This window comes from Odontesthes bonariensis, chromosome 10 (assembly GCF_027942865.1).
Source record: "Odontesthes bonariensis isolate fOdoBon6 chromosome 10, fOdoBon6.hap1, whole genome shotgun sequence".
NCBI lineage: Eukaryota > Metazoa > Chordata > Actinopteri > Atheriniformes > Atherinopsidae > Odontesthes > Odontesthes bonariensis.
Window position 1 is genome coordinate 22121794 of NC_134515.1, and position 25738 is coordinate 22147531.

General features: G+C 43.1%; 1 protein-coding gene across 2 annotated transcripts; it reads left to right on the forward strand.

Annotated features, from left to right (window-relative positions):
- The first annotated feature begins 565 nt into the window (after positions 1 to 565).
- On the forward strand, positions 566 to 25635 carry plcg1 (phospholipase C, gamma 1). Of its 2 annotated transcripts, none has more exons than XM_075476904.1 (33): positions 566 to 844; positions 1867 to 2154; positions 8841 to 8993; positions 9076 to 9169; positions 9312 to 9359; positions 9891 to 9975; positions 10097 to 10180; positions 10520 to 10542; positions 10637 to 10706; positions 10788 to 10889; positions 13458 to 13576; positions 14096 to 14181; positions 14562 to 14682; positions 14928 to 15096; positions 15240 to 15362; positions 15603 to 15704; positions 15951 to 16138; positions 16402 to 16602; positions 16701 to 16820; positions 16984 to 17164; positions 17292 to 17369; positions 17474 to 17577; positions 17746 to 17839; positions 18033 to 18105; positions 18934 to 19091; positions 19426 to 19522; positions 19652 to 19876; positions 19978 to 20126; positions 20643 to 20757; positions 21551 to 21712; positions 21809 to 21897; positions 22473 to 22720; positions 22824 to 25635. In XM_075476904.1, exons 2-33 carry the CDS (start codon positions 1938 to 1940, stop codon positions 22864 to 22866), a joined length of 3921 nt encoding a protein of 1306 aa, XP_075333019.1. In that variant the 5' UTR covers positions 566 to 844; positions 1867 to 1937; the 3' UTR covers positions 22867 to 25635. The 2 variants fall into 2 exon arrangements, with proteins under 2 accessions (XP_075333019.1, XP_075333020.1); XM_075476905.1 differs by having other exon boundaries at positions 18036 to 18105.
- Positions 25636 to 25738: the final 103 nt, after the last annotated feature.

The following is a 25738-nucleotide window of genomic DNA, read 5'->3' on the forward strand; positions in this document are numbered from 1 at the left end:
ATCAGCAGGTCAAATCTTCATTTATTTGAATCTTTTATTAGTTACTATAGTTTTCCTACTCTTTGTAAAAGACCAATACCTGACGATTAAAGTGTTCGTTGGAGTAGTAGGCCTAAATATTAGTCATCAAGCATCCAAAATCTGCCACAAACACTTACAACAACACTCATACATTTTTTTTGTTTGTTAAGACTTTGCATACCTAAAACAATTTATTTTAAAATATAGCAGAATTTAGTGTAAAAGTGAAGATTTGTGATTTTGGTATAAATGAAAAAAAATCTTTGTTCTTTAAGTAGCTAGTTTATGGCGATGAGATACTGCAAGCCCCTCCCCCACCCCCCCACCCACCCCCCCACACTTGAAAACTTGAGAGCCCTGGTATAATGTATCAAATTTGAAAAAGTGATAATTTGGTGAGAGTTCCAAAATATATAGCGAAGCCGTGTTGGAAACTATTTTACTATGAAAACCCGTGGCGGAAGCTTAGTTTTTGACTCCGGCTCGGATGCTGCTGCTGCTGCTGCTGGTGGTGGTGGCAGGCTGTGGGCTGGGGGTGGGGGGGAAGGGCCTACGCTGGTTCAGTCTGAGAGCAGACAAACTTGCGTAGTCTTGCCACGGCTCTCACTGTCTGCTTGCCTGTCTCTATGGACAGCTGGAGGGTAGAGGAGGAAACTACTGGGATTATTTGCGTCGGGACCGCAGCGCCTTACGAGGGCCTGGCGATGATTTAATCACGAAAAACCAGGGTGCGAGAGGAAGAGGAGCGGGAGAAAGACGACGGGAGCACGAGAGGAGAAAGGAGCAGCCGTTGGAGATGTGCGGTCGGGCCGAGATTTCAGCGGTAGGCAGTTGGAGCACGGGAGCGCCTGCGACGTGTTGTTTTCCAGTTCATTTTTCCTTCGCACAGAAAGGCGAACGGGGAAGGGGCAGGGTAGCTTCTGCTACCCGTTCTTTTTCTTGGATAAGCCCAGCCGTGTCCGTTTCGGCCCAGTCTCGTGTTAGCTCGCACCGGCCCCGTTGCAACGCTGTGAAAATAGCCAGACGTTTCTTGTTACAGCGGTGTCCCACTCTGCTACCATTCTCCACCAGCTGTATTCCTGAAAGGAAAAAAAGAAAAAAAGAAAAATGTTTTCAGAGGAAACTTTGTGTGCTCCAGCAGCAGGTTACAGGCCTGTTGGCCGTTTTTAGGATCAGTGTAAAATCAGATTAAACCTCCCCGCTGCTAGATTAAAGGTAAACTGATGTTGGAGAGAAAGTTAGGCGCTGAGATAATCTTAATCAAAACGATCCCTTCTTGCCACACGGGTTTAGGTTGCAGCTGCCACTTATTCACACCACTGTTAATGATACATCGGTGTACTTTTCCTGATGGGAACCTATACGATTATCATATTGTTTACGTGCACAGTTATAACTGTGCGCTTTCAGCAACTTGTTTCTCCTTAAACATGATTGTGCACTTTGCATGTTTTTCGTTGGATTTGATTCTATAAAGCTTGCTAAAGTATTATGTACATGCTGTCGTATTGCTACGTAGTTTTTCTATAGGGCATATTAGGATGTCATACCAACGTGGCCCAGTGTAATCTGTCCGGTACGATCGTGTACAAACTCACACGAAAGACACAAAACATACAATTTCCACCCTTTAGAATAACATGTACAAATGTTATCTCCATGGGTGTCATTCAGAGGAGATGAGTGAGCATTTAAAAAAAAAAAAAATTCACTTTTGTTCCGCATGAGTTGGTAGACTGAGTTTTCACCAATTCGAATTGAATTTGATAAACGTTTACATTTCAGGCTTTTAGTATGCATTTATACCCATTTATGTTCTTTACCCCCCCTTTCCTCCTGCTGTAGGTAACCCTGTCTAGGCCTGGACTGAGCAGATTGTTCTGAGAGGAAACGGATAACAAACGGGGGAAGTGAACATGGCTGGGACCTCTGGCTTCTTTTCCAACGGACCTGTTCCGTGGATGGATAATGACACAGAGATGAACAACCTGTACCGAGACCTGGAGGTGGGCACAGTACTGACTCTGTTTTATTCTAAGAAATCCCAGCGGCCAGAGAGAAGGACTTTTCAAGTAAAGCTGGAGACCAGGACTATTATCTGGACTCGGAGCACGGATAAAATAGAAGGAGAGAGTGAGTAGCTTGCAAACAAAAACACACGCACACACGCACAGACACACACACACACACACACACACACACACACACACACACACACACACAGACACACAAATGATATGTCTAAGAACTGGTTTTAAAATTAAAGACGTAGTCTATGTGTCAGAACTGGTTAGTTACTTGAAATAGAAATGTGCAACTTCTGAGTTGCGTGACTGGCTCATGAAAAACTTTGCCAAGCCCTATGACCAGCTTTCTTTAGATTTCCCTAAAATTTACATCCTGGAAGGATGAAATGAATGTCACATTTTTATATCGCATAGATATGAATAGTGAGGACAAGGCGTTTTTTTTTTTTTGTTTGTTTTTTTTTGAAGATTTTTATTGATAATGTAGTGATGAAAGCGAAACAGATCGGAGCCATAATTATCCCTTTCAACAGGTAAAGCAGTCTAATGACAGGAAATATTTAGTCCTTGAATGCGATGCAGCCACTTAAAAACAGAACAAATCAACAAAGCTCTACAATGATATTACTGTGAAGCATTACCCCCCCTTTTTTGTAACAATACTGCATCTTGATAGTTGTTCTTGTTCGTGTAGTTGAAAGGGGTCGTTGTATACCTCAGTTTGGATTTACCGTGTTCCCAAAAACGCTCAGACGCTATCTGTGAAATGAAATAAAAAAAAAAAAAACAGTTTTTGCCAGCAGCACAACACCCTCAGCACTTTGGGAGCCAGTTGCTATGATATGGAAATCCAAATCTTTTCTATTCTCGTTTGATGGGTGTTTGGCATTGTACGACTGCCTGAAAAGGTTGTAATCTGAGATTTATAGATGGCACTCGGCTTTGTAAGCACACACTGATGGGGCGCTAAGACGACTATGTTTTGGTGCGTATGAATTACAAAAGCGGACCAGTGATGTCTGAGCAAGGACGTCTTGTTTTGCAGCGACATGGCGGTGCCCCTAACACACTCATGATCAAATGTTTGCTGATCAAGACAGGACATTTTGACTCGGCACAGGCACAGGTGTATTAATAATGAGGGCTCCGTTCCACTTCTGCTTCCTAACAAGGATCCAAGCTCAAGTATTTGCTTTCACATTTACTGGAGGTCACTTCATCATCGCAATATTCAACAATGATATTGCGCGTCACGGTCTTCCCTAATATTGCGCATCCCTAGGTGCGAGGCTTCAGAGCTGCGCTTTTGACGGCATCAAAAGCGACAGGATTCTCACCCCTCCAGTTGATTTTCACGGACCTCTCTTTTCTTGGCTCCTTGAGCTGCAGCTTCGGACCTTACCGAGGCCGGATCCCTTGCCTTGAACAAATGCGTTTCAGGGTTCGTATGGCCATCCACTACCCGAATGCCTGGGGAAATATCTTCCACATCAAGAGAGTGGCTCTGTGGCAGTAGCCGTAACATATTGTGTCTCCTTTGTTTGTTTTTTTTTGTCCTCTGTTGCTCTGAGCAGCTCCTGTCTCACACTCAGCCCTCTACCCTCTCAGCCCGTTGTCCACTTTTTAGTATTTTTCTTTCAAAGAATACACAGTGGGTTGGTCTGGGCTCAGACTTTAGGGTGACATTAAACTTTTAATGGCGTCTTCACAGATGCTCAGGTTACCCACAGCATGTGCACCGACGCACGATCCCAGATGCTAACTTTGTGCTGCGAACAAACAGGATGGATCTTCCTGCTTCGGCTCCGTGGAGGCTGCATTTATGATGCCCAAAGATGATTTCAACTTTTGATTTGTTGGTTAGTTTTCTGCTTCGCGGCCATCCATCTTAAACGTCCTTGGTCTCTGAGAATGGGAAACATTTCTGGATCTTGTTTCCCTTTTCATGGTAGCATTTCAACTTGTGTATCCGGAGCAGTGTTCAACGGTTCTTCAGTAGGTTTCTAAAGCCTGTGCAGTGATCTATCACTATGGAGTTGCATCTGTTTTTGATAAGTTCAACGGCCTGATTATTATGGCCATTCATTGTTGGGTTTTTGATTTAGTAACTTGCATACAGATCTGACCCCCCCCCCCCTGTATTTTTTGGTGATATTACGTTTTGCAGAGTATAAAATCCATAAAGTCTGTCGTTTTGCGTTGAGAAGCATCCTTTCAAAAACTGTTTTCCCACAGTCTTTCACAGAGTAGAAACCTCTTTTTCACCCCAAAAAACCTTCTGATTTCTTATCTTTCTGCTATTTTCTAGTAGGTTTTGAATCATTTCCAAATATTCTATATTTCCAGTCTTTGCTTTTATTTGCCATTTGCCTCTACTTTTTACAACCGGGATCGGAGCATTATAGAGCAGGTGTCAGTATCAATAGAACAACGGCTGTTGTTTAACGGCAAATTAATCACATGTTGGATACAATTAGATTCACAGTCAGTAAAGGAGAAGAGAGAATGTCATCTGGCCCTCTTTTGTTCCATTGATGGGAATTTACTGTAACTTACAGTGTGTCTAGCTGAGGACACACAGGTCTTCAGTGAGTTGTTCAGTCGTCTGTCTCTCGCATAGCAGGATGCCTTGTGCACAGCTGCACCGTGTTCCGGATGCTACAAAAAGAGCACGCACCAGAAAAAAAGAGAGAAAGATGGGCTTAGTGTGTCGTGTGTGTGTGTTTTGATTTATCTATTTTTTTTTTTTTAACACAGTATCATCTCGTTGCAAATGAAGGGTTTCATACACCATGAGCTCATGGCTGCAATTTGATACTCCTGGAGAGGTGAAATTGGCTGAGACTCTTTATTAATGCACACGGATAGAATTTCAGTTTTTTTTTTTTTTTTTTTTTTTTTGCTGGAAGTATGTCATCGTTCTAAATCGGTCCGGCCCGGCATATTTACCCTTTTGTTGGAGGCAGCGAGAGAATGATAACCCAGAGCCCCGAGAAAGGGACCGTGTGTATTTTTGTTGTTTTCCCATCTTCCCAACCATACAACTCAGTGTTTGTTAGTGCCTTGAACATGATATTAGTGCAGTAATGCATATGTCTGGCTTGACAAAGCAGGATGTGGTCTCGGGGAATCATTGGCAGTAACAGACTGGTTAGATGCATAGAGACAGCGTGTCATAAACATAAAGGGTCGGATAACTGACATGGACAATCCAAGCCTTCGTGAGATGAAGTAGTTTGGCCCCAACTCAATTTTTGACTGTCTGTCGAAAGAAACTGTTGTGTAACATCCTGCTGAGTATCCTTAAAAATCTCAGGAGCATCATACAAATCGGCTGTAGAACTTCAAGCATTGATTTGACTTTGTGCCCCTGATCAAGAAACCCTATATCTCAGCTCTTGGGGTCAGCCTGGTCATCAGGTTCTTTCTAGTTTAGAGGCTCCTCTCAGAGGCATTGAAGTAGTAGGTACTTAGTTATTTCTGTTAAACAGAAATGACTGATATATGACGGCATGTACTGTAGACACCCGACCGATAGTTCTTGTCTGCACTGGTGGCTGTAACTTTATTATCTGTGGTTGCAGTAAGCCAGTGTGGGCAGTGCTGCATATGAAGGCTCAGAATTGCTGCATATGATTCACAAAAGACTTGCATCATGGTAGCAAAGTACTTTGATGTCCCTCTGCTCAGTTGGACCTAAAAAAAACAATAGCTGTATCCAGCAATAGCGGTTATAAAGTTAAAAGACTGGCATGTTCATTTTTCAGATGTAGCAATCAGTGCTTTGGTTATTATTCTTAAAAAAAAAAAAAAATCATTACATTTAACGGAAGCTTGCGCAGTTATTAAACTTAAATGAGATGCAGAGGAGCATCACGTAGTTTTACTGTCCTTTATAAATACATATCAAACAAATATTGTGTGTAGACTGTCAAGCACTGTCAAGTGGCTAAAATACACACACACACACAAAAAAGAAGACATGAGTTTATGTTGAGGAGTCATCACTGATGGTACTCTGTGCTCTGTCTCTGTTAACTGAGACAGGTAGATGGTTTTACTCAACAACGGGACTCCCAGCTTTTCCCCTTCACTGTAAGTGATGATGACACGTTGTGACTGCAGAGCTGATCTGTTAATACCACAGCATGGCAGTCCAGGTTTTAGACCTCTGATGTTCGGTTTAGATCAGAGAACAGCGGATCCATCAGCCAATCGCCAAAAAAAAATAAGCGGCTGCTCTGTGAATGATGGATCATACGGTTTTCATTTTTCAAGCAGAAAGATAGATTTTCCAAAATAGATTTTTCATCTTTTTATTCAATATGATTGTAACCTCAATAATGCCTTATGAAATGAAACATTGATCCCGCCTCAGATGTTGCACTGTTGCCTGCCAGTTTATATACTAATTGAGTCCGAAGTGGACAGGTTAACGTATGTATAAAAAGAAAAAGGAGTCTCTTTTGAACAGAAACCCTCAGCCTCGTAAGGTGAGATGTGCTGAGGTTTTAGAAATTTACGAGCTGTGTGTTGTTGTGGAAAGTGTGAATAAGAAGTTTCATAGATGTTTCAAACAAGATACTGAGACTCTGTGCCCTCCGAGTCACGATGGGTGCGAGTCCATTTAGACCTGCCTGCGCCTAAGATCTTCTGTTAATGTTATCAGTTGTGGTCTGGAAATGCCCGGAGAAATAATTGGGTTTGAACGATGAGGCAATCCTCAGGGTGCTGTCGTCGTGGACGGGATTACTTGCACACGTTCGTGGAAACTTGTCATCGTCCTGACCCGCTTGTTCCATAGCTCCCGCAAAAGACACGCACATGTATTCTCACCTTGGGCTTCTGATGTCACTTCGAGGTGATGCTTTGTTTTTCATTTATTTATTTCTTCTTTTCGCGCACCTTTCAGTTCTGCTTATTTGTAAGAAATGTAGAAGCAAATCGGAGGCGCATCAACCCTCGGGCAGTAAATGTGGCAACATGGTGGAGAACCTGCCTTTAGGTCGATCCATCAAAGGTTTTAACACTGCAATGTGAGCTACTCCCGTTTTACATTAAAGCAGCAACGGTAGCTTAATGGTGTTGTGTTGATCATAAACACAGCTTTTTATTTATTCTGTTGTCTGTGGCTATCATGATCGTGAAGTTTAGCTGATGATTACCTGCAAAGCTCCGACTCTTTATCACCTTTAGTTATTCATTCATTTGTAGTCTGTGTGTTTTTAAATTAAACTGTCACAATTGAAATGTCTGTCACAATCACTGCAATATGGTACTCTGCTTACCCTGTAGTAAACATTTCCCTCCTTTGCAAACAGCCGTAAATTGTAGAGATGGCACGGATCCACATTTTGATACTGATGAGTTCCAATCGTCCTTTTCTTTTTTTTAGTCCTGCAGAGCTCACACTATAGCTTGGCTCCTACTAATTGTTTGTTTCAGACTAAAGTTCTTCCCGACTGAAGTGCCTGAATGGCCTCTTTTCTTTATGCAATATTAAACTTTTTTGAAACATTAGTTTGTTAAGTCAAAAAAACAAAAAACGCCCCAATTGAAAATAAATTACATTTATTGGCATCACAAATGCCTTTGCTTTTGAAACTGGTATTTCGTTCTCAGTAGTGCTGCCAAGTTATGCGTACTTGAAATGTTGCGTGAAAGGAAGCAGGAGGAAGTGAGGGAGTGTGTTGCAGGATATCTTCTCTCATCTCTTTTGGTAAGGTCGCATCTCTGGCCATCTCTTTGTTTCCTGCATCTGTCAGAGATGGCCTCCAAATATTTTGACTCAAACGACTAAAGGTGCCATCTAACAGATCAGCCTGTCAAAGCTGTGCTGTGCTCTCGGCGGATATCTGCTGGCCCTGGTTGCTGGTAGAGTAAACTGAGACATGATGTATGATTAGCGAGCTCAGCTTGGTAAGACTGTGTGTGAAGACATCGTTTCTCATGCTTGAGAAAAGCACATGCTCACCTATACGCAAGTACAGATGTGGTGTGTAGGCGACAAAAGCACAGGATGTGTGGTTCGGGGGCAGGAAGAGGAGCAGGAGCTGAAATAAATGTGTGTGTGTGTTTGGCAGGAGAGCCCCTGCTTTAAGTCTTCAACTGCTGCGACTCTAACACTGCTTGAAACCCGCTGAGCCTCTTTACAGCCTAAACACTCGTAAAGATTCAGACTGCCCTGTGAATGGCGTCAGGACAAACCTTTTTCAGCTGTCGTTGTTGAAGATGAGCAGTGCAGCTACCTTGTGTAAAAACATATCACGGTATTATCTTTCTGAATCATTCAAACCATTACACATGCTCATCCCCACGCCTAAATGCACGTGTTTATGATGTCCGTGGACACGACTGCAGAAATGATGTCGGTCAACTGGAAGATATGTTACGTGTCTTCGGTTTTATCTGCTCAGCCTTTCTGTTTTATGTTGTAAGGGGAATTTAGATATTCTAACATGTCGTGCGTGCACCTTTTGAGCTGTAAGGTTATTGTTGGCATTGGTAACACACTTCATGTATGAGATTAGGAATCACTTCCTGGGAGGCTTGGAGCTAATTAATTTTCTTTGTTACGATGAAACCACGTTACACAATTCTCTCATTTCGGTATCCCACAGTTTGAAAATTTGACGGATTAGTCCTTTTCTGCACATCGTTACCATGTGGTTACCGAAGGATTATTGACATTATGATTGTGTCGACTTCATTCATATTGCCCATCTGTTCTTTTTTCTTTTTTTTTTGTTGGAAGTCTTGCGCTCACCGCTGTATGTTTGTCCGTCTCTACAGTTGACATTCGCGAGATCAAAGAGATCCGTCCTGGTCAGAAGTCCCGGGACTTTGAGCGCTATGTGGAGGATTCTGCTGCTCGGCTCGATCAGGCTCACTGCTTTGTTATTCTGTATGGCACAGAGTTTCGCCTTAAATCCCTCAGCCTGGCAGGTACGCACACAACACCCAATCTACATCTTTTTAACGCTATCAAATCAAGTTAGTCACGTGTTACTGTCACTGTTTTCCTCAGCAACATCTGATGAAGAGATGACCATGTGGGTGAAGGGGTTAAACTGGCTTGTGGCTGACACACTGAAGTCCCCAACCCCACTTCAAATAGAGAGGTAACATTTATCCAAATACACGTCGTAACCAAAGCTCAATGTGGTGGAAAATGGTTTTAATGGACACAGTATTTTCCATCGTGAGTAGATTTTTACATTCATTTGTTTTAACCCATTGAATCTATTGGTCCTCATCTTTTAGGTGGTTACGCAAGCAGTTCTATGCAGTCGATCGCAACAGAGAAGACAGGTAAGCCCCATCGGTTACGTTTCGTTAACTGCTGACATCACCACCAAACGAAACATCAGTGAAATTCAATGTAACGCAGTTGTTAGGCACAACATTTGTGTGCGGTCTACCATCGGCAGCAAGTAGATTTGCTCCAGCTGGCTAGTAGGTGTTTGTGAGGGTGCTAAGTTGAGGTGCAGTGGAGGAACTGACCCCTTCGCCACACACCAGCCACTCTTCCTGCGGCAGGAAACAGGCTGCAGAGAATGGAGGAGATTTGCAGAGATGTTTGTCTGTTACATCCCTGTCTTTGTTCTGTTGTGAGGGTATTGTCATCTCTGGCCAAATCCCAGGCTGTGCAGTAGAAGTGAAGCCATAACGCCTCAACAGAGCATGTTTGTTTGCAAGGTTTCAGGTTGCCGTGTTGACCATAGAAATGACATTTGGCCTGATTCAAGAGTATCTACTCTTGCGAGTGTTTGCGTGTATTGTGTGTGCGCACCATGTTGGTGTTGAATTTTTCTTTTCCACTAAACGTTTGTATGCGTTTAGGATATCCTGTAAGGATCTGAAGAACATGCTGAGCCAAGTCAACTACAGGGTGCCCAGCATGAGGTTCCTCCGAGAGAAGCTTCCGGTACTGTCCTTCCACTTAACCCATTCCACTTCACCGTGCAGCTTTTAAAAACTGAATATTGGCGATTTATTATTGATGTCTTTTATAACCCCACCCGATGTTTCTTTGCAATGTTTTCTAGGACTCGGAGCTGAGGAATGGAGATGTGCCCTTCAGCCAGTTTGCCCAGCTGTATCGAAGCCTTATGTTTGATGCTCAGAAAAACGTAAGTGCAGTCATTTTATGTTTCCACAGATAGTCCCAGCACTTTCATCCCACAATACTCTATCTGATGCCCTGCCAAGGCCCACTTCATCCCCCATCTGTGTGTTCTCAAATGGCTGTAAGATCAATATAGACCAGTTAAAACGCACCAAACCCCTCTAGTGGAGGCCATTAGGACACACATACACAGATGAGCAGGCAGGCTGGGGTCAGATTAAATGGATGACCTCAGTGCCCTCCCTCCTACCTACAGGAAGTCTGTTACCATTTACATGAGCAGCGCTGCACACAGCACTGCGATTGATTAACTGAAAATCTCTGTTTTTGACTGCTCTTCCAGATGGAGATCCAATTTCTACAAAGGTAGGTCAAAACTACATGCTCAAATATACACAGGGGCTCTTTCTTATGTGTTGAATGTTTAGCTACTAAAGTGAAGCAACTCTGTCTTTACCAGGTTCACTGATAGATCAGAGCAGAGGATCTCCCTAGAGGATTTTAAGAGCTTCCTCCTTGACTCTCAAAAGGTAATTCTTCGGTCACTGAACAAATTGCTGATTCTTCTCATTCATGTTGTCTAACCCATGTGCATTTGTTGGTTAATGAAGGAACTGTGGGCCACGGATAACAACAAAGTTCAGGAGTTTATATTCAACTACCTGAAAGATCCCCTCAGAGAAGTGGAGCAGCCTTATTTCCATCAAGATGAGGTACGCTTTCCGCCACTCTTACTTTATTTTAACCCATTTTCTTTCTTAATTTGATCTTTTTCTCAGGTTTTGCTAGCTAATGGAAACACTCTAAATCTGTTTTTGCAAGTCATTTTTTCCGATGGCCCCCCCCCTGTGCTGTCAATGTAGGTGGGAGGTGCTCAGACTTTGACATCGATACCCGTGGACTTGACGTAATTCTAATTCCCACACAATTAGAAAAGGTTACTTACTGTGACTCTGTTTGACAGTTCTGCAGAAAGCGGGGGATGCTTTGTGGTCACCCTAAAGTTGTTATTGACAAAAAAAAAGAAAAAGAAGAGGAAGCTGGTGCGGCACAGCCTGCAGGTGATGGTGCCGTTCTGTGCACATGAATCTGTCAGATAGCAGGTTAAGAGACCCTGGCCATGCTGGGAGTAGTATTTCACCAAAGCTAGAAAAATATCGCAACAGAATGTGCATTATTGTTGGCGCGGCCTTCACTGTTGTACTTTTACATACTTCTCCAGATTGGATGGTGAGGTACGTAAAAGTAATGTAGCGCAGTGCTTTTATGTGATGATTGGGCAGCTAATACCACCACCTATCTGACTTAAAGCCTCAACTCTCGATTGCTTTTGTAATGCACGCCGTGAGTCGCAGCGCTCGGCATCACAACAATCCAGTCTGCAGCACTTTCTGGTGGAGATATAAATGTGATTGGTGAAATGAGAAAAACTTTCTACTATTTATTTATTTTTTTTAAATGATATTTTAAACCAAAGGGTTTCCTCAGGTATTCTCACCGTCCATATATGTATTAAGTACCGTAAATTCCCGACTATAAGCTGCTACTTTTTCCCAGGCTTTGAGCACCGCGGCTTATAATGCGGTGCGGCTAATATATGCTTTTTTTCTTTTGTTTTCATGCCGCCAAAAACGTTTTACACCGTAGCATTAGACCAATACAATTAAGGAATAGTTCACAGTGGTCCAATGAAATTGTACGATAAATCAAACACACTTGCACTACTAAATTATTGTAAATCGCAGAAATGCGTATGATGCAGCTTTTAAATTGAAGGCGATCAATGACTTTTCCTGGTAGGCTACAGTCTTTTTTTTTTTTTTTTTACCAGCTGTGTTACAGGCACTGTTCGAAAAAAGAAAGAAAAAAAAAAAAAAAAAAAGCATTTACCACGTATTTGTGCGTTACCGATAGGTATTTAAGATAAAAGTGTTGCAGTGGTAGAACTCTTGTTAGCGGGCAGATAAGCCTATCGCAACTTACATTGTGGCGTGGTATTTGAATTCAGTCAGAGGGCGATCGCAGAGACAGACACGCATGTCTTTGCTCTGCAGGAGGAAAGTGGAGCACAGAAAAACCGTCACAGGGAGAACATGCAGACTCCTAACAGAAAAGCCTCAGCCGAAGGTTTGAACCCAAAACCTTTGCCTGTGAGGCAACAATGTTAACTGCCGCTGAGCACTGTGTGCAAGTAGGATTCTATGTGCGTATAGCAGTTGAAATGAATGATTTCAAACTTTGTTTGCAAATTTTTCAATTTTGACGCTTTCGAAAAGTTGTGCTGGAGGAGGGAAAAATCGAAAACATGCAGGGCAGTGGGTCCCGAGGACCGGAATAGAGAAACACTGAGCTAAACTAAGATTGTGTAGAGCTCCAGATGAAGCTTTTCCGTACTTTGACCTCCATGGAAATTTTTGGAGCACCACTTGAATCCACGCAACACATTCATGTTTCACTTGAATCTACGACTGATAACAATTTACAGAGTTTAGTTTTTTTGCTGTGAAGGTTAAAGCCACGTGTTTGAGTAGTGTTTTGAGAGTAGATGGCAAAATGCATTTATCCTTTAATGATGATCCCTTCCCTCAGAGTAAACGGTCCGTTATTATTGCTTTAAAAATGCCTGTTGCTTAACAAGCATTTATCATGAATGAAGGTGAGATGAAATAAGTTGAATATATGTGAAAATATTCCATTGCTTGCTGATTTTAGAACGTGGAGCCTATTTGCAAGCCGCGCTGTTTCTACTAGTTACAGAACTGATTCACGATGTCTCCTAAAACGATCGCAAAATGTGACTAAATGGTCATCATCTAAACTCCTGTTTTGAGTTACTCAGCGAGAAAAGTTTGGGTTAAAACGTAAACAATGCAATCCTTGTGGTCTAAGGGGCCTTGTATACCAAACTGACAACTGGGCGCGCCAGCGAACGTCTGTCTGTGTGCATAGTCAGCTTTGAAAAAAAAAATAAAATAATAATTCTTGTCTTATTTTGCTGATTTAGCTTGCGGAAGTGGAATTGTGTGTGTGAGAACTCTCTGATTTGATAAATGACAGCAGGAGGAAACGGCTCACTTAACGTGTCAAGTCTCTTATCATTTGTCATCTTCATTTGCTTGTAAAAAAAAAAAAAAAAAGCAAAATTTTTACAACGAGATGGGCGTGTGTTTTGGATTCCAACTGATAGCCATGATTCAAGAGAAGCAGGCTCTGTATGACATTACTGTAAAATGCAAAGCACGTGTGTTTTATGTTTACGTCATCTTCTCTGTCCTGCGTAGTTCCTCTCTTACCTGTTCTCCAAAGAGAACACCATCTGGGATTCTTCGCTGGACCAAGTATGTCCTGAGAATATGAACAACCCCCTGTCCCACTACTGGATTTCCTCTTCACACAACACGTAAGGACAGCGGGATGGAGGGCATGCACACATTTTGCTCTGCCAAGTGTAATTGTGCCCTGGGAAAGCTAAAGCCTGGCATTCTCTCTTGAAATCTTTACCCAAACAAGGCGTTTGAACTGACTTCATACATCAGATAAAAGTGCAACGATTAACAATCGAGTTCCAGAATGAGATCTAGGCTGGTAGTTTGCAGGAAAATGTATTTTTCCTCCTATTGAAAAGTGTGTGAAAGGCAGTTTGAAATGATAACCTTTTGTACTAGATGTGAAACAATACTCATTGGAACAGGGATGTGAAAATTTCCCATGTTTCTGCGGTTGCGACTGAATTGACAGACTGAATAAGTAGGAAGTATTTATTCCCGTCAACAAAAGAGAAAGCGCCCTTGTCACATTGTGGTATCAGAATTATGTATCTGTGTGGGTGCGGTGCAGTCCCTGACATGTGGGTCTTTTGGAGAAACTGTCAAGATGTGACCACATATTGTTTGCTTTAATGCTTTGTGCTTGTTTTTAGCTACCTGACGGGAGATCAGGTTTCCAGCGAATCGTCCTTGGAGGCGTATGCTCGTTGTCTGCGGATGGGCTGTCGCTGTATCGAATGTGGGTAAACACACCCCGGCACACACACAATAGTTTTACCCACTCACACTGAATAACTCCCACTTGACTTTCGACCTCATAATTACCTTTTGTCTGTCACAGTTCTACTTTTTCTGCAGCGACTGCACCCTATACACACACACAAACGCACACACATGCTATTGGTGTGTATTGCTTTTAGGACCGACTCATGTCAAGCAGGTTCCTAAAATTAGAACTGACTTGCGGTTGACTGGATTTACTGTAAACACAAGTAAACAAACCCGTCAAACGTCGTAGCACTGGAACTCTGCTGTTGCTCATTCCTGTATGCTTACTTCATTCTTCCAGTCAGTGTGAAAGATAAAAGGATATGACGCGTGTGTGTGTTTGTTTTTCAGTGGACTGCTGGGATGGTCCAAACGGAATGCCAGTCATCTACCACGGACACACCCTCACAACAAAAATCAAGTTTAGTGACGTCTTGCCCACCATAAAAGAGCACGCCTTTGTCACATCCGAGTGAGTCTCCATGAGTTCAGTTTTCTTTTTATAGGTGTTGGATGTGATAAGATGGTGAAAAGGATTACAAATAAGGATGACACATGAAAAGAAACAATGTGGACAAGCCACTGTGACATCAGTCATTATTGTTGTGTGCGTGTCAGAAAATAAGATCAGAAAATCAAACTGAGACACAGATAAAGGGGATTTTTCTTGGAGGTTGCAACTCTTTGATTGCTAATTTGCGTTTTTTTTTCCTTCAGCTATCCCATCATCCTGTCCATCGAGGACCACTGTAGTATTGTGCAGCAGAGGAATATGGCCACCTACTTTAAAAAGGTGTTTGGGGATATGCTGCTGACCAAGGCGGTGGATATCTCAGCAGATGGCCTTCCCTCGCCCAACCAGCTCAAGAGGAAGATTCTCATCAAGGTCAGCGGATGCGTGCAGACATAAGAAATAATTTCAATACCTTTGGAATGAAGATTATCCGGTTATCCATGTCGTGTTTCTGACTTTATTTCCCTTGGTGTTCCTCTGTCGGTCCTCCCTTCTCCTCCCATGATCTACTGCAGCATAAAAAGCTCGCAGAGGGCAGTGCCTATGAGGAGGTCTCCACCTCCACACCATATTCTGAGAATGATATCAGCAACTCTATCAAAAATGGCATCCTATACTTGGAAGATCCCATCAACCATGTAAGCATGCTCACTTTATTTGAAATACTACTAGGTTCCTGATGAAAGAAGGTTTGAACTCAAACCAGTGACCAAGAAATCGTAGCCCACACGATTAGGTGATGATAAAGACACATATTCATCTTTTCTGTTTATTACAGTTTGTTTTGGCTGTGATGTCGTGGTCCACTGATGTGGGGATTCTCTTAATGTTTTATTCTGTTGTTTAAACAAACTCATCCTCCCCTCTTCTCCCTGCAGGAGTGGTACCCTCATTTCTTTGTCCTGACCAGCAGTAAGATCTACTACTCAGAAGAGACCTCCAATAACCAGGGTAACGATGAGGAGGAGGAGCACAGGGAGGTCAGTAGCTGCACGTGACGTTGTACCTAACTAATATCTAATAGAGAAGTCGAGCAGGTTTCTGGCAGTTTTGTTTTTGTATTCGGGGTTCTGCATGATGATCTGCGGATGAAGGGAGGACGTAGTTGTTAGGAGGTGGCCTACAACGCAACAGTATTGAAGCTGTTGCCGTTTAGCAAATGTGGACTGTTAAAACGCTGCAGTGGTAAGTCCACTAAATTCTCCCTTTCTCTTGCAATTTCCCAGGTGTCCAATGGAATGGACCAGCATGTGACCGAGAAATGGTTCCATGGCAAGCTTGGTGCTGGACGGGATGGACGACAGATCGCAGAGAGGCTGCTGTCCGAGTACTGCCTTGAGACTGGAGCTCCTGATGGTTCCTTCCTGGTCCGGGAGAGTGAAACATTTGTTGGAGACTACACGCTATCTTTCTGGTGGGTTTTGTAATTACAATATGTGCTGACTCTCCTTTTTTCAAGTTTACACAAACCTCAGCTGATAGTCTTGATCTCTTTTCAGATAATTAATAGGAATAATGCACAGATACACTCAGAGCAGTGTGTTAAAAGTTAACACGGGGTACAGTTTTTCTTTGACTTGACCTGTTCAGAAGTAGGACACAGTTGCTTCTAAAATTGCATATCTCCCATACTCAGTTTTCCCTCCGTCTCATCCATCTCTTCCATCTTTGCAACAGGCGTTCCGGCCGGGTGCAGCACTGTCGTATCCACTCCCGGCAGGAGGCAGGCAGCCCCAAGTTCTACCTGACCGACAACTTGGTGTTTGACACACTCTTTGCTCTGATCAACCACTACCAGCAGGTGGCACTGCGCTGCAACGAGTTTGAAATGAAATTGACTGAGCCGGTGCCTCAGACTAATGCCCACGAAAGCAAAGAGTGAGTCTGCAGGCATTCACGCAGTTTTTGGAGAGAGTTTAAATGGAAAAAGGTTCCCTCGTAGTTATCTTCTGTTTTTATTTTGTTGTTTATCGTAGGTGGTACCACGCCAGCCTGTCCAGGAGCCATGCAGAGAACATGCTGATGAGGGTTCCTCGTGATGGGGCTTTCCTTGTCAGGAAGAGGACGGAAGCCAACTCGTTTGCCATTTCTTTCAGGTAACTCATTCCTGCTGTTCTCAGTACGTGACACTTGTTTAGCTCAAGTCCTTTACATGTACCTCCTATTTTGATTCACCTCGATATGTGTAAAGTAGGATAAATCTCGGAGGACTGAATTGAATACCACAAGGAAGGTTCTTAAGATGGCTCTTCTTCACAGGGCTGAGGGTAAGATCAAGCACTGTCGAGTGCAGCAGGAGGGTCAGACTGTGGTGCTGGGCACCTCTGAGTTTGACAGCCTTGTAGACCTCATCAGTTATTATGAAAAGCACCCTCTGTATCGCAAAATGAAACTACGCTATCCCATCAATGAGGACACACTGGAGAAGATTGGCACTGCGGTGAGTACCACACTGTGCAGTTGATAAAATATTGAATAGATATTAGCAAGCAAAAAAATGTTATCTGTTGATAGTTCAGTCAAAAATGAAATGAAAAGACCTACTAAAATAATGTGTTGTCCAACAGGAGCCAGACTACGGGTCTCTGTATGAGGGCAGAAATCCTGGATTTTACGTGGAGGCTAATCAAATGCCAACTTTCAAGGTGAGCGTGCAGCACTACGAGGTTCGCATATAGTTGAACTCCTCACCACTGACACTTGAACTTGCAAGAAATCAGCTGTGAATACATGCATCTTGTCTTTCCAGTGTACGGTGAGAGCAATGTATGAGTACAAAGCCCAGAGAGATGACGAGCTCTCCTTTACCAAGAATGCCATTATCTCCAATGTAGACAAGCAGGAAGGAGGATGGTGAGTGACGGGAACAGGAAGTAACTCTTAATAATCCATATAGACTGATGATATTTGTTTTGTTCTTGATTTTGTTTTTTTTACTATTTTAGTGTGAAAAGAATTTTAAAGCTGCAGTGTTGGTGGTATTTCCCAAACTAAATGCCTTCTCATGCCTGCTTGTCACAGGTGGAAAGGTGACTGTGGAGGGAAGAAGCAGATGTGGTTTCCTGCAAACTACGTGGAGGAGATCAGTCCATCTGCAGCAGAGCCTGACAGAACTGTGAGGATCAAACCAATACCAGCAAATTTAGAGTTTATTTCAAATTAAATGAATAGGCCTGCCTCCTCCACAGGGAGGTCAGGCCTTGTCAGTCAGTGTGTTGATCATCCGCTCTCACAGGATAGATGGTAACATGGACAAGAACTGTCACAAGGGTGACAACATCTTAAATTATCATTTTTTTCTGTTAAAGCAGGAGATGACAGAAAACAGCCCTCTGGGAGATCTGCTGAGAGGAAGCGTGGACTTGTCTTCCTGTCAGATTGGTGAGTTGCCCCTTCACTTCCTGTTTGACTTTGCTGCAGGGCTGCAGAGCAAACAGTCACCTTAGCCGAAGGCACCGTTTCAGGCTGTCGAATGCATGCACATGATCTCCTAATTGAGAGACTCCGTCACTCCCGTTTCCTGTCTTTTTGTCCAGCATCGGCCTCCTTTTAAATTCATTGTTCATTATTACATTCTTACATTTCTTACATGTCAGTATCTGATATGTTATTGACATTCTCTGGTTCAGTTAGTACACATTAGTATTGACATATGCAGTCATACATACAATGCAGTCCTTTGTAAGTGGAGATGATGCCCCAGGCTTTGTTTGTGCCTTTAGGTGGCTCAGTGGCCCCATCTAGTGGCAGTCTGGGAAAGGTTCAGCTAATTTCCCACCAAAACACTTCAGTCCAAGGTTTCTTTCACACGACCACTGACAGAATAACTCTGGCCGATGCAATTGTTTCCTCTTGGAGAAAGTGTTGACGCGGAACTTTTGAGGCCGGGCTTCTGCTTTTCTTACGTGTACAACAGCAGACTTTGACCGCAGCAGTCAAAGTTCAAATTATACTAACCTTACACTTTGTTTGCCTCTGACATTTTGAAACCATCTTCATTCAAATTTTAGGTGTCCAAGAGGTTTAGAGACGGATTGTGTATCCAACGTTCCAGATGTTTTCAGATGTTTTTTTTTTTTTGTTTGTTTTCACTTGTGTTACTTCACTTTTATTCATTTGTGAATTAATTATTCGTTTGTTCATTTCACTTCTGTTGCTCATTTAAACAAAAGCATAATAGGGGGCTCCTCTTCTTTCTTTTATGTTCAGTTGTGCGTCCCGAGGGGAAGGGCAGCAGACCTCACGTCTTCTCCCTGGTGCCGAATATGCGCATGGGCCCCGTGCTGGATGTGGCTGCCAACAGCCAAGAGGAACTCAAAGAATGGTTGATCAAGATCCGTGAAGTCACCATGACCTCAGAGGCCAAAGTAAATATACATGCATCTTATGTCTGAGAGGAAATGCACTCATACCGCTTTCATGCCGCACTGTGTTCGGTGTTAATCGAGCCCTGTGTTTTCCTTGCAAAAGCCAGAGTATGGGAAACAGTGACTGGAGAGAGCAACAGAGCAGTGAGCACATATGATACATGTCATTAATGTTGTTCTGCTTATCCTCAGTCACAAACTACAAGCTGTCTGGTATTGTTCTAGTATTGTGATTGTATAGTCGACCCAACAGAGCAGTGGTTGTTGGGGAGAGAGAAAAATCTTGGCTTCAGTTTGTGAAGTGATGTTTGTTGCTGTTGTTGTCTCTGCCCAGCTTGAGGAGGGGAAGATGATGGAGAGGAGGAAGAAGATCGCACTGGAATTATCGGACCTGGTCATCTACTGTAGGCCTGTGCCATTTGACGAAGAAAGTAAGGATTGTGCTCACTCGCTGGACCTCAGTTGTATCAACAATTTATTTCCATTGACGTAACAAATGAGAACATGTTCAAGCCCCATGCACAAGGGTTAGCTTTATTCTTTGCTTTCACCTTATGCAGAGATAGGCACAGACCGGGCATGCTTCCGCGACATGTCGTCCTTCCCCGAGACCAAAGCAGAAAAGTACGTGAACAAGATCAAGGGGAAGAAGTTTCTGCAGTACAACCGACTACAACTGTCCAGGATCTACCCCAGAAGCCAGCGACTGGACTCCTCCAACTATGACCCACTGCCCATGTGGCTCTGCGGGTCCCAGCTGGTTGCGCTCAACTTCCAGACAGCAGGTATGTAACTTATTTTCAAAGCAGATAAAACAGACAGGAGACCTTTGTGCTCTTTATATTGGTTTACCCTCCTCATCTGTTCTTTCCACTTCCACATGCAGACAAGCCCATGCAGATGAACCAGGCCCTGTTCATGCTAAACGGAAGAAGCGGCTATGTCCTTCAGCCTTCCATCATGAGGGACGACAGCTTTGATCCCTTTGACAGAAATACGCTACGAGGCATTGAACAAGTCACTCTTGAGATAGAGGTACAGTAGAGAGAGGATTGGATCGTGTGCATGCAGATGTACACAATGCAAATGGTTTCAGACTGCCAGGGAAGCCTTCTGAGCGGGATGTGGGAAAGTAGAACTGTAGAGGCCACGGAGGAATCCAACACTCACTCTTTAAGCCCTACTGACTGCTTAGGGAGACGTATGGGAAGGATTATATTAGACTCGAGATAATGATGGAACATTTTTTTGGGTACTACAAATAGTAAGGGAAGTTTTTTTTTAATTAATTTTTTTATGATATAGCAAATTGATTTCAACTTTTTGTCCCCCAAATTAAATGAGTACTAAATGTCCTTTAGCCATTTGTGATGGGACTTTCTGCTCTGTTTGTATTCAGCATTCTAAATTTGACAAAAATCCAAGTATGTGTCTCATATCTGCAGCGACATGTGGGCTGGAGGTGATGGTTTAGGTGCGAGCATGTTCCTTTGATTAAATACATGAAGTGTGAAGTTCTTAAGTCCTTATTCCTCTTCCTCTCTTCTGAAGGTCTTGGGCGCCCGGCACCTTCCAAAGCACGGACGAGGCATCGTTTCGCCTCTCATTGAGATTGAGGTGTGCGGAGCGGAGTATGACAGCGCCAAGCAAAAAACGGAGTCGGCAGGTGAGCGCCGCTTCAGTTTCAACTAGTAAAGGGAAAATTGCAGCTCGTCAGATTTCAATGGGAAAGAAAGAGGAAGTTTTGAAACCTTGAGTTTTTTGGTTCCCACTTGGGTTCAAATGAAAAGGCTACCTGGGGCTGGGGGTTTCGAAGGATAAAAAAGAAAATGGGATGAATAGGCAGGACCAAGACCATTAAGAGCTTTGTAAACCTAAGCCTTAAGATCAATTCTGAAGCGGACAGTTCTCATTAATCAGTGTGCGAGTACCCCAAACACACTTTTTAATTCTATTTTCTACAATTAGTATTTATCCTTCCGCTGTTAGCATTCTATAGTTGGCTATTTTTGTGCTCATTTATTTCAACATCAATATATATAAATGAGATGTATATAATATCAAGTAAAGCAGCTGTGTTTTTGTTTCTGTTAATGTTTGATTCACTTTTTATTTTGGAATTGGTTTGATGTGGGCAAACTGTATGAGTGATATATGCGTCAATAGATTGCCAGAGGACTTGCTCCTGATTTACAACAATAAGCTTATATGTTTTGTTATGTTTTATCTCCTTCGGTTTCTGATGGAAGGAGATATGAGCTGAGGCAAAAAATAAGGTTTGAAAAAGGTTTTATATCAGGATGTTTATGCTGTTGTTTCACGTGTAAGGCAGCGATGAGTACTTAAAGTTTTAGGTGCAGTTTTTCCTGTTGGCTTGTAAGTCATGGAAATGACAGGAATGACTCCGATACTGGGCGCATAGTTTACATTTCCATCTTTCTTGCCTTTGTCCTCACTAGCTGACAACGGTCTGAACCCTACGTGGTCGGGAAAGTCGTACAAGTTCACCGTGTGCAACTCTGCTTTCGCCTTCCTGCGTTTTGTGGTTTATGAGATTGACATGTTCAGCGACCAAAACTTCTTGGCACAGGCCACGTTCCCCATTCAGAGCCTCAAGACAGGTATGTGTTCAGATGTATTCTCTGTTATACAAAGCTCGTTACTTCTATTAGGGCTCTAATTCAATCGTTTTGCTTCTGTCTCTTGCATCGCACCAGGTTACCGGTCTGTACCTCTAAAGAACAGCTACAACGAGGATCTCGAGTTGGCGTCTTTGTTAGTCCACATGGATATTGTCAGAGGCAGGGTGAGCTACCGTTCTGTACTGACTTTGTTGTTCTAAAGCGGCTCAGCGATCACTGCACAATCAACAAGCTCTTAGATGCAAAGCAGCCAAAGCATCAACACCTCAGCAAGTCATGTGGTAACCGAAGCACATGCACACCACATCTTTTCAACTGTCACTTGTGTCTGTCATCCTGATACATTTTTCTTTTTGATTTTTGTATAAGATTACAGACACGTGGTATCAAGTGTTACTAAAGTGTAGGAACAGCCATGCTGATTCCCTGTGCTGAGTGAATCAAATATATCCTTACATTTACAGCACATCAAATGGTATCACTTCTCTTTTCTAAAGTCATTCTCTCACATGAAGTCCAGACGATATTTTCAGAATGACAGCTGGAGTTGTGTGTTCACAGTACACATCTAGTAAACGTCAGGGAATTATCGGCCTGTAATGTGTTCTTGCTACTTCAAAGGAGTTGGCACGTCTAGAAAACTGGAGAAGGGCTCCGGTGCGAGTGTGAAAAACAAATGGTTTGAAAATGTTGCTTTTATTTTTGACCGCTTGTGAAAGTTCTCCTCTGGTTCTTTCAGGACGAGAACGGGGAAGTTCTGAGCCCGTTGGTCGCAGTCGGGGCCACATCATTGCCGGCATCGGCTCAAGTTGCGCGGGAACGCTTTGGGGAACTGAGCTCAGTGTCATCCTCTTCCTCCAGCATGTCTCCTCTGCCCCAGTCGCCGGCTCAGGCCATGGCCTACAGAGGGAGGGAGGGCTCCTTTGAATCCCGCTACCAGTCCCCTTTAGAAGACTTCAGGGTGTCCCACTCACTCACTTACAGAAAGTAAGTGAGTGGTGTGATGTTTTCGGGGTTGCACAAGCCCATGCAGTGAGTTTTGAGGGCGTAGAAGATGCCAGACATCCTTCTGTCTTTGTCTTCACTTCAGGATAATGCAGAGGACCAGAGTGAGCGGAGAGAACCATGTCTAAGTCCAAGCCAATAAGAACTCATTTCTGTCGCAGCCCCCCCCCCCCCCCCAAATCCTCCCCCCTCCTAGTTCTGATGATGTCACTGACTGCTGTGACCACTGTTTCCATGGAAACACTCACCACCACTTTGGCCTACATTTCAGGCAGCTCTCCCTCCCTCCATTCTTCAAACCCCTCCCCGCCCGCCCTGTGAGAAGGAGAGACTCGGACACTGGAGGGGCGGGAGTCGCTGAGAGGAAGCACGTGGCTGCGGACAGGAAGACGAAGTGACATTCGCAACAGAACAAAAAAGCAAAGGCTGAAAAAGTTCCAGCCCTGGACTGTGCGTTTTACGGGGCAGATTGTAATCTTTTGTGTTTTCCATTTGCACAGCGGCTGCTCAGTTTGGAGGCTAAGAGGAGGAAAAGAGGAGAGAGAGAGAGAGAGAGAGCAAGAAGAGGCATCAGTTTGAAACTGTTTCCAGTTAAGTTTCTTTGCTCGTCTCTTTTTGGCGTGTATGAATCTATATATTTATTCCTGCTGTGCTGTGGGCCGGAGAACAGCAGCAGCTGACCTGCTCTCAAAGAGCTCCTGTCTCCATCTTGTTAATTATTGTAATTATTTAAACCTTTAAACATTCATAATGTGACTTTTTTTTTTTTAATGTTCGTGTAAACTTGAGGGCTCTCTACTGCTATTTTTAACGTCTTTCTTCTCTGCTTTGAGGAGGACTCTGTGTGCCTCTAGTTTAACTCGTACCTTAAATCTAGAGCGGCGTTGCATTGTTTAGATTTTTTTTTTTTTCTTTTTCTTTTAAGCATCAGGAAGAAGTCATAGCCTGTTTGTGTCGGGAGCAGTGAGAGACCAAGCCACATCTGCACATTTACACCCTTTTTATTTCTAACTTGCATTCCAAAAAAACCCAAAACACTGCACATCATTCCGTTGCTCTGCATTCACAAGCCAGTCTCACACAAAAACATCCGTCAGTCCAATGATCATCACTGTGTGACTATGCGAGACCAGGGATAAATGTTAAGCCGAGAACAGGTTGTAGTCAGACTGGATTCGTTACCGTGTTCCTTATTATCGTTATTCTTTTAAGTTTTAAATGCATCGACTACCCGTGAAGGGATGGTTCACACAGGGGCTCAGGGCGGCATTAACACCACAGTCTTAGTGGTTTGAAAGGCATGAATACTAGTCCTATTTGATTCAGGAAACAAACGTTTCAGTTTTGTCACTGTCATAAATAGTGTAATTAGGAAAGAAAGAAAAAAAAAAGCGGTAGTGGAGATTGTATTACAGTTACTAATTACTATTAACTATGCAGCCCAGTGTTTGGAAGATTTGTGATGCATTGTTTTTGAAATTGGATCATTTTAAGTCCTCTTTACAGTGTGATACACACAGCCATTCCCATTCTGAACACAGATGTAGGCCGACGGTACAAATAAACTTGACTGTTTTAATTCCAGCCGGTGTGTTGACGTGATTTTAAGGGTCCTAAGCAGAGGTGTTTACTCTGAGATTCGTATAGATTTTGTCAGAGTACTTTGAAATGATATTCAGTGTTGCTGACCATCAGGTGTGAGGGTTTGAATAACTGGTGCAAGACATCACGCCATCTGGTACAGTTTGCTGTACAACAAGGAACCTTTTTTTTTTCTTTTTTTGTCGTTTGCACTGCGGTCACGTTTTCAGCAGTTTTGCCTCGGCAGCTTTCCAGACACCTGATAGGATTTTAAGAAAGCTAGCCTTCGTATGGAGCCAAATTGCCACTGCCCACAAACTTCTCCCATATTAATTGTGCAAACAATGCAAAGTGAAAATGCAAAATTTCACAATTCTTCGTCAACTTTAGACGCTTTTTTTTTTTTCAACATTAAAGTTTCTTACAATGTAATCGAGACTTGCTGTCGGTACAGTGCAGGGAGATTCAAGTCTCTGCGTTTGTTGTGTGATTTGGGAGGACCAGTCCAAGTCTAGAACTTTGTATCTGCGGCTGATGGATGATAAATGCGAGCACAGACGGAGCTTCTACGTGAGCCATGGTGTTATCTTAAGAGGTATGAATCTGAAACAGTGTTTTCCCCTGCTTGTTCGTGACGACTATATGATGTATGCTCAGTATTCTCTCTGTCTGACCACGGGGACTCAGTTAAGCCATAAGGTATGATTTTAAAGTATGAGCAGGGGCAAGAGTGATAACTTGAGGTCACTTCAGCATTTTTGTTGCATTAATCACCTCAAAATTTGCTCCCAAAAGCTCTTTCGTGATGCATGTATTCCAACTCCAGCGGTTGATGAATGGTCTTTGCGCAGAGCTCGCCCTCCAGTGCAGCTTTGCCGGCCTATCTACGGATCTTCATGTGCCTCAGTCTGCGAACACATCGCATTAAAGCCACATCCTCCACCTGCACTGCTGTGGTGTACCCACACAGGTGTTATCACTTACTGTGACTGCCTCTCAGCACTGTGTGAGCATGTACAGACCATGTCCCCAACTCTACAGATCACTTTATTGTACCTGTCAAAAAAAAAAAGAAGGAATGCTCCCACCGATGCGTAATGAGGTCTAATCGACCAGAATAACTAAGAAGACCTGTGTGGGTGCACAGAGCTTTTAACTGTAATGTCTTTTTTTTTTTTTGTTGCTTTTAACAGGCTCATTTACATTTGCCTTCCTGTAATGTGCCTAAACAACAGAAGTATACATTTTAATTTTGCCTTTCATATGAAACATATTCAAGCCTGAAAAGTAAATAAAATACTCACTGCTTTATACAACTTTGTCTTCTGTATTGGGAATTATTTGTGCATTTCTGAGGTACATGTGTGTATGCTAGTCCCCCCCCCTCCCCTTTTTTTCTCTCTATCACCGCTTCAGATA

What these genes read in the sequence shown, in the direction of transcription:
- plcg1 (XM_075476904.1), top strand. Translation starts at nt 1,938, where the DNA reads ATGGCTGGGACCTCTGGCTTCTTTTCCAACGGACCTGTTCCGTGGATG. An exon ending in TCGTTTGCCATTTCTTTCAG is followed by an intron (nt 16,821 to 16,983) that starts GTAACTCATTCC and finishes TCTTCTTCACAG; the next exon opens with GGCTGAGGGTAAGATCAAGC. An exon ending in CAGCAGAGCCTGACAGAACT is followed by an intron (nt 17,840 to 18,032) that starts GTGAGGATCAAA and finishes TTTCTGTTAAAG; the next exon opens with CAGGAGATGACAGAAAACAG.